The 8,883-nt window shown below is 36.8% G+C and overlaps 1 protein-coding gene across 1 annotated transcript; it reads right to left on the minus strand.

The window, feature by feature from the left end:
- Positions 1 to 1,751: 1,751 nt before the first annotated feature.
- LOC18589184 (Cysteinyl-tRNA synthetase, class Ia family protein) lies at positions 1,752 to 7,679 on the minus strand. The gene is made up of 10 exons (XM_007014045.3): positions 7,166 to 7,679; positions 6,689 to 6,944; positions 6,525 to 6,588; positions 5,923 to 6,084; positions 4,944 to 5,114; positions 3,599 to 3,880; positions 3,361 to 3,486; positions 2,685 to 2,903; positions 2,417 to 2,533; positions 1,752 to 2,328 (listed from the first exon to the last, which is right to left on the minus strand). Exons 2-10 carry the CDS (start codon positions 6,916 to 6,918, stop codon positions 2,089 to 2,091), a joined length of 1,611 nt encoding a protein of 536 aa, XP_007014107.3. The 5' UTR covers positions 6,919 to 6,944; positions 7,166 to 7,679; the 3' UTR covers positions 1,752 to 2,088.
- Between the last annotated feature and the right edge of the window lie 1,204 nt (positions 7,680 to 8,883).

The following is an 8,883-nucleotide window of genomic DNA, read 5'->3' on the forward strand; positions in this document are numbered from 1 at the left end:
TTTGGTTTCTAAATTATTTTTGACATACTCTAAAGTGAAAATAAATTTGAGAACTTGTCTTCAAGCTTGTCTTCATTGAAAGTTCAATTTGTTGAAAAGATTTTTTAAATCCAATTCACTCCCTCTTGGATATTTCCTCGTTATTATTGAGTTAAGATTTCTAACATATTCATATTGCATTATTCAAGAAACCCTTTCATGGACAATGATTGTGCATGCCAAGGTGCAAGCTGGCCTTTATTTCTTGCAAAGAAAGTTGTATACTGGTAATGTTGTTGGAAAATTTGTTCCAATTGTACCTAAGCAATTTCTCGATTAAGTTGACAAAAATGCCCCTAAACTGCTAGAATTTGTTTCTTTCAAATTTCCGATAAATTTTTGTAATTCTGTTTATAAAGGGTTTGATATTTGGTACTCTATGTTAGGTCATCCTTCTCTGTCAATAATAGAACAAATTTAGCAGTGTTTTCTTATTGTGTTTCACATTCTTAGTGATCATGTTTGTCAAATCTACCCTTTGGTAAAGTGGAAAAGATTGCAATTTCCTATTCATGTAGAAAGCACCATTAAACCTTTTGAATTGATTCACATGGATGTTTAGGGGCCATATGCAGTTTCTACCATTATTGACATCATTAATTTTTAACTATTATAGATGATTTTTCCAGATTTACATGAGTCTTTTACTCAAAACAAAGTCAGATGTTATTGCTACATTCCTTCGTTTTGTCATCTTGTTAAAAATCAATTTGATACTACTATGAAGCAAATTAGAATTGATAATGCTCAAGAATTTAAATTGATTAAATTTTACTCTTCTCAAGGCATTATACTTCAATTATCATGTATTGGTACTTCTCAACAAAATGGAGTAATTGAAAGAAAGCATGGACATTTGTTAGCAGCAGCAAGATCCCTTATGTTTCAATCTCTTTTACCTGTTAAATTTTGGAGAGTGTTTTACTTGCTGCACGTATTATACCGGACTTCCATCTCCTGTTCTCAAAGACAAATCACCTTATGGAACTTTTGTTCAACAAACTACCAGATTAATCTCATTTTAAAGTTTTTGGTTCATTGTGTTTAGCTTCTACTCTCTCCAATCATAGAAAAAATTTGATCCTAGAACTAAACAGTGTCTTTCTTGGATATCTAATAGGAATTAAAGGATCCAAGTTGTATGATTTTAATGCACAGAAGATCTTTACATCCAGGGATGTGATTTTTTCTCAACATATATTTTCATTTCATAGTCATCCTCTTACACATAATGATCAATATTACATTCAATTGTTTCTCTTATCATAATGATCAAACCAGTTTTCTCATTGTTCTTCTACACCAGATAGAAAATTGTTTTGTTTATCCTAATTCTACCACTCAAATCTCCTCCATTTTTACATTCCGACCGTCCCATTCCTAATTGCCCATCTCCTAGCAATTCTCCAAATGTTGACATTGATCAAAACACCAATTCTTCTCAACTTTATTCTTCTGTTACTTGTAATTAGCATACATAAATGTCTTTGTGTAATGCACGGATTATAAATCAACCATTCCTCCCAATTTGCATCCCGCTTCATCTCCATTGACATCTTCCTTTCCTATTATCAAGGGTTAGAGCCGATTGGCAGTGACTCGTTACTGTTTACTCACCCATGCTAAAATCTGCCTTCCAAATCGATAGAAAAGTTATTGCAAATTCAGTTTCAAGTATCATGTGACCAGGAACCTTACAAAATTTCCCAGTATTTCCAAACCCAAATCAAAATTATTAGCAATTCCGTTTGTATGTTGTATTTTCTCGACCTGTATAATAAAATTGGAAAAAATTTGGCTCGCTGACTGTCTATGCTACCTAGGCGCCGGACACGAACAAGGGAAAGACCCCATGGTTCTTCATTACAGCTCCATAGGGGCACAAGGGAAAGACCCCCAAATTTTACAAAAATACAAATCAAAACTGTGTATTTATGGTCTTGATATCAGTTACTAGTTTGACAGTAACAATCATCACTTTCCAGGTACTGTCATCAACTTGAATCAATTGATGCCTTTCAATTCTCGTACAGATTCAGCAGGCACCTTCTAACCTCCTGGTGGCACTACTTCCAGTTCTTGTTGAACAGGAACACAAGGTCTCCAAATTGTCTCTGTGCCGACATCCATGAGTGCAATGCCCTTTGCTTGCAAATCAGCTCTCATCTGATCACTTTTCAAGAAATCTTTGTTTCTCCTCACTTCTACCCTTTCACTAATTAGACGCAACACATCATCTTCCACCAACCCTGCTCTTGTTAATGCCCTGTCCCTCAATTGCAGCAAAACCTGTTCAGCAGAAAATCCTTCTGTAGAGTTAAATTTTGACAGCCGGCATGCATCCATAACATCATAATACAAAATAAAAGCTCATCACCTCAGCATAAGAGCAAGGTGGCTGCAATCCAAGAACATCTAAAACTTTCTTAACTTCTTTTTCAACTTCTGTAAGGGATTGAATTACAGATAATCTTTGTTGCTTTTGTTGCTTCTTCTGTCAAATTCAAATAGAATATGTATGTTATCCTGCATACACATGACCCAAGACCGAATATATGTGTGTGCAGAGAGAGAGAGAAAGAGAGAGAGAGAGAGAGAGAGATCAGCATGCCGGAAGATAAACAGAAAGGGTTCCCAAAGCATACCTTTAGCATGGTCAACAAATTGTTTATTAACTTCAGTGCTTCTAGAAAGGCCCCAGTCAGTATAAGTGAAGTGCTCAAGTCATCTGACATTTTTGCCTGGAATTCACTGCATAGCTTGCTAATACATTCCTGGGCATCTGGAGTAGTCCGAGCTGGTTTGCCATCCTTAGGCCTTTCTTCTTGCAGTTGTAATAATGCATCTTGACAATCTTTCAAAGTCTGTACATCGATGCAGGTGAGGATAATTTTCCAAAGAATTGAATCTAAAGTCCAGGTACACTTGACTATGCTAGTGAATTATAACTCAGTGTCTTTGGGCCAACTCAGAAAAACAATTACTATGTATTTTCACACCAACAAATCACAGTAATTCTTTTGAGTACTTTTAACTGGAAGGAGACAAAAATCTACCCATAGTGCAATTGTTATCAATTATAGAAGAAATTTTAAGCAGCCAGGGGCCACATCACACAAAGCAGGAACTCCAAGAAATAAAAAAAGGCACACTCATGCATCCATGTACCATGCACATATGCAAGCCCTTCTGAGTAAACAAATCCTGGGAACAAATTTTAAACCTAAAAGGCCAAATAACTGTGTCAAGATGTCTGAGCTCTGACCAGCACATGCCTGTTGCCAGGCTAAAATATGATGAGAAGTGAAATAAGCTTCCAACCTGATATATATAAAATACAGCTTCAGATGCACCTTCCAGCTGCACAACAGAGTAATTGAGAGGAGAACGGTAGTGGGCACTTATCAAGAAGTATCTCAAAGCCAGTGGATGATATCTCTCAGTAATCTAGAAGAAAATGCATAAATGACCACAAACAAGGAAGCTCATATGAGAATACAACTTCTGTGATCTTCACCAGAGGAGGAAAAATAAAACAGATAACCAGCCCCAACGTTACCTGGCGGATTGTGAAAAAGTTACCTAAAGATTTTGACATCTTCTCATTGTTATTAGTAACATGTCCATTGTGCATCCAATAACTCACGTCACTCTCCTGGCATGCAGCACAACTCTGAGCAATCTCATTTTCATGGTGTGGGAAAATCAAATCAAGCCCACCACCATGAATGTCAAATTTGAAACTTAAATAATGTGCACTCATTGCGCTGCATTCTATGTGCCACCCAGGTCGTCCATGTCCCCATGGGCTGTCCCAAGATGGCTCACCTGGCTTTGCAGCCTGAAACAATTTTTAAATATCAAAACTCAGAGATGTTGCCAACATTATAAATGGTAGGTGACTGATGCAGAATGAGAATAGATGAACAGGTTTTGAAATTATATGTTATGCAACTTGAGAATTTCAGAAATTAGCATGTTCTTAAAATGTAGGGAGAAAATATGTATTTTACAACTCCTACAAATTATTGGTTTATTTTTGTAATTAGGGCTTGACATCCTTGTACGTTATATAGTTGCCTATTTAAAAGTCCCATTACCAGTGTTTAAGGAAAAGTTTTAGAGTCTACAATTACATATATACTTTTCATATTTTGGTAGGTTCACTTAAATTATAGGTTTCATTTGTTATTGAGGCCCTAATATCTAAAAAGTTTTTAATCTATCACTCTCATAATCTAATTCTTCTTTTTATTCTTCATATTTTAAACTTACATAACCTTTCCCATTTTTGCTGCTGCCTTCTCTAACAAGTTTAAAATCAGATGATTCTTCCTTCTTAGAACCATGAAACCCTAACTCCTCCCAGATCCAACAGTCCTTAAATCAATCAATAGAAATAATCACTTTCTCCTTTTCATTTTGGATATAAATATTCAGACAAATAATACTCAAGCATGACTCATTCACTATTGAGAGTGTTCATGCTCAAGCTGTTCGAGTAATGAGTCAAGTAACCTTTAAAACTTTGAAATACTTGGCTCAAGTGTCTCACAAACTTATTGAGCTTTTGAATTTTTAATTATACATATATAAATAATATATAATATTTATTTACATATTATTAAGTTTTATTTAAGTTTTGAATTCAAGTTCGAGCTTGAGCCTGGGTTGAGTTTCTTAGCAACTTACTTAAATTTAATAATAACTGAGCTTAATCAATTTGAACTCAAGCAGCTCGATTATTTTTCAAGATGAGCTTGAGCACAAAAAGATGTAGCTCAAAAGCCTCTAAATCTTTATAAAAAATAAGTGCTCAAGCCTGGCACTGTATTGCTTGGCTCGGCCTGGTTCAATTACACCCCTAAACTGTTCCAAGCAGTTAACTTAAGTAGGTTTCGCACCTTCCATAATGCAAAGTCAGAAGGATTACGCTTCCTTGAGTCAACAGCAACACGTTCACCAGCTCTATTGTTTTCCAGCTTCTGCCCGGATAACTTGCCATAATTTGGGAATTTATCAACAGCAAAAAACACATCCCCATCAACCACATATCCAAAGTCTTTGTTTATAATCTGCAAAATGCAAATATAGGAAAAAGCTATTGGGAAAACAATTGCACAAGAAGCATTTCCTTTACACTTAGCAAGAGACAAAAGAAATAAAAGTGTCTTTAGCAATATTTGACTATAACACAACAACAGCAAAGTCAATAAAAGAAATGGAAATATTGAGAGAAAATAAAGTAAGTGTATAAGCCAATATATTTTAACAGGTAAAGTAGAGGGTGGATTGTAGCTCTCACAAAACAAAGCATCTCTCAGGGCATGGGTAACTTTAGCTCAATAACTCTCAAACAATGAAATTGGGCAACTTTAGCTCAATATAAAGTGGCAGCTTTACAAAGGTTGAAAAGTGCTCTGCTTCTTCGTGGTCAATATTAAAAGGAAAACTTCTAAAATGCCACTTATAAGAACAGGGAATGGACCATTTCATACATTTCCTCTGGCTACATCAATGATAATCATAGGGCAGATGCAGAGTATTGCAGGCATACGGTAGATCAAACACATTCTATCAAAACAATAGGGTAAATGAGCTGAATATATAACTACCACATATTACCATTTAAATGTCTTAATTTTTTGTTAATGCAAAAAATACATACATACATGCATTACATATATAAATAAAGTGTTATCATGGATTCTTATGAGAATTTCCCTAAAGTAACAGTAGAAATGCAACAGTGTGCTTGATCATGATTATGAGCACTACATTTTTACAGAGAGAGAGAGAGAGATGCAAGGGTGCAAAGGGAAGAGAGGTGGTGCGGTATCTATATGTCTACACAAAAAAGGAGCATATTCAGAGGGAGAAAACCTGAGTTATCATATCTTTGATCTGCTCAAGGTGATCAGACACACGTGGCTCATGTGTTGGAGAAAGGCACTGTAGATCAGCCATATCTACATTATATTCTTTACAGTATCGGTCACTCAAACTTAATGGATCTTCTCCAGTCTCATTTGCCCGACGAATTATCTGCCGAAGTCCAAGCATTAGTACTCTCAACATAAATGAGGAAGACAAAATTGGGGACTTGAGAGATGAGTGATGGACCAGTAGTCAGTAAGCAAAGGTAGAAAAACATTCACAGCAAGAGAAAAACATTCCCTCATCTACACTCAGCGGGACAGGATGCTCTAAAAAAAGTCCAACAAGAAATTAATATGTCATGCAGAAGTCCTTATGCTTTTGTTCCTGCCATCAGTTGGCAAATGTGGCAAGCAAAATATTCAAATAAACTTGAAAAGGAAAAACTAAGTGTTGTTTCAAACCTACCATATGTGCAAATGAATTTATATAAAGTTTAATGCATTTCATTAAAATGATTAAGTATCACTTCAACATAAAACAATGGACATTGCCCCGAGATATAACAGCAATAGAAAACCAAAGAGCCAATGGATCAGAATCCATGCCTTATCATCGACATCAGTAAAATTCCGCACATAAGTAACCTCATAGCCCAAGTGTTGTAAGTACCTACATAATTCCAATCCAGGATTTAGTCAGCAACCAATTCATAACCATATCCATAAAAAAAACATTTTAAGGGTTTTTTCCTCAAACAAATTATAGAGACCTGTAAAGGACATCAAAGGCAACCGCAGCACGAGCATGACCAAGGTGGCTGAAATCATAGGCGGTGACACCACAGACATACATGCCAACTTTTCCGGGGATTTTGGGCTTGAAGACCTCTTTTTGCTGAGTCATGGTACTGTAAACGACGAATTGGAACTCTTCGGTTTCCTTCTTCGTCATTGTTTTGGGGGCTTTTTTCAGGTTTGTTTCTCGCTTTGAGGGATCCATGCTCAGATTAAAAAAACTCCCCAAACCTAAAACGGATTTCACACAAGCGTTAATTTCAGATTTCAACGTAGTTGACAAAATAACTGATTCAATTCGTATGAATTTATTTTTCTTAAGTTTCAAAGATAATTAGAAAAGCTATGAAAATCAGAAAAAGAAGATAATAAATGAGCCAAAGTGACATGGAATTATGAGATTTTTTAAGGCAAGAAAATGGTTAGCATCAGCAGAAACGTTACCAACGTACCTGCTGATGTGGAAGTCTTAGCACTGATCTGGGGGGAAATGGTTAAACTGCGTGACGGCTACTCTTGCAATGCTTTTCCAGTGTAGGATGCACCCGATATTGACACAAATTTTATATCAGACCCAGGGTAAGATTCTAACAAAGAGTATAGCACGAAAAGGAAGCCGATATTGACACTTGTGCACTTTAAACAAACTCGATCCCTTTAACAGCTTCTGCACCAAGGACTGACCGGAAAAGGACGAGAAAGAAGGAATCGAGGAAATGAAAAAAGGAAGAAGATTGGGCCGACTCCTAACCCGGAAAAACACCCGGACCTGCCTGAGTTGGAACCCGAGAGAAGAAATAGAGAGGTGAGACAAGGCGGCGGCGCGGTGGGTTGGAGTTCGCCCGCCGGCGAAAAGGGGTTAGGGTTTGACTTGTGTGACGAGCGGCGCACACCAAACGAATAGAGAGAAGAAGATAAGAAAGGGGAAAGGGTCAGACATAAGGGTTACCCTAATTGCTTTGGCGACGGTAGCTCTTAACTACTACGGACAATCCGTCGCACCTAAGAATTTTTCCAGTTTTGCATTAATTTAAAATTTTATAAATATTTACTAAATTACTAACAAACACTATAATTTACTTATGCTTACAACTGAATCACTCACATACAATCTAAAATTGAAATTTAAACCAAATTATTTCAAAATTAACTATTTTTTCTTATAAAAAATTAACGATGTAAATGGTGTCACGGTTCTCACGTCAAGAAGAGATAAGGTGGATATTGGGTATATAAGTATGAGGTTTGCACCATCTATTAAATATATCTTTTGGATTGGCCACATAAGTTTGTGATTTATAAGCTTATTTAAGCTTTATTTTCAAAGTTTAACGTTGCATGAGGTTGAACTTAATTTCTAGCTCGTGACATTTTGGTATTAAAGCCAAGGTTCAAGGAAGAGGAAGATGGCATTAATAGAGGACTAGTCTGCACCAATCCAAAAGGTTAGGGAGACTAGAGGTGAAACTAAACGAGGTAAGTTTAGAGACATGATATCTACTCTTAAAGGTCAAGTAGTCAAAATGGAGGTTGTCGTGGGAGAGACGAAGGATAGACTCGAGAAGTTCGAGGCCAACATGGATAAGTTGGGGTCCAAAAATGATGAGCTTCATGGGAGTTGCATGAGACATTAAAGAAGCTAAACCATCAAAATGCAGCATTGGGGGAGCTAGTCTAGTTGTTGCGATAGGAAGTATAGGGGCTTAAGGATAAGCTCGTCGCACTAGAGGCAACCACGAGAGGTGGTGCACTAATCGCTTAGTGGGGGACCCGTTTAAAGGTGCCGAAGCCCAAGGAATTCCAAGGCAAGAGAGAAGCCAGGGAGGTGGACAATTTCCTATAGAGCTTGGGGCTATACTTCAAGGCCATGGGCATCATGGAGGATGCTCTACAAATTAATTCTACAACCATGTATTTGGTGGCAATTGCCTTACTATAGTGAAGACGTAGATGCAATGAGAAGCTTGAGGGAGCGACCATGAGCACTTAGGCAGAATTCTAGAAATAGTTTCGGAAGTAATTTTTCCCTGAGTACACAAACGATGAGATGCGTGCCAAACTCAAAAAGCTTACCCAACTAGGCGAGATAAGAGAATATGTTAAGCAATTCTTTGAATTGTTGTTACAAATTAATGATTTTGGTGAAAGGGAAACACTATTTTCTTTTATG

This window comes from Theobroma cacao, chromosome 9 (genome assembly GCF_053813885.1).
Source record: "Theobroma cacao isolate CCN51 chromosome 9, ASM5381388v1, whole genome shotgun sequence".
NCBI classification, from domain to species: domain Eukaryota; kingdom Viridiplantae; phylum Streptophyta; class Magnoliopsida; order Malvales; family Malvaceae; genus Theobroma; species Theobroma cacao.

Bases quoted from the DNA above. Each gene is read 5' to 3' on its own strand.
- LOC18589184 (XM_007014045.3), bottom strand. From the start codon at position 6,918: ATGGATCCCTCAAAGCGAGAAACAAACCTGAAAAAAGCCCCCAAAACA. The intron at 6,589-6,688 runs GTCTCTATAATT...GGAATTATGTAG, and splicing joins GCCTTTGATGTCCTTTACAG to GTACTTACAACACTTGGGCT. The intron at 3,881-4,943 runs GTGCGAAACCTA...AAATTGTTTCAG, and splicing joins CTGACTTTGCATTATGGAAG to GCTGCAAAGCCAGGTGAGCC.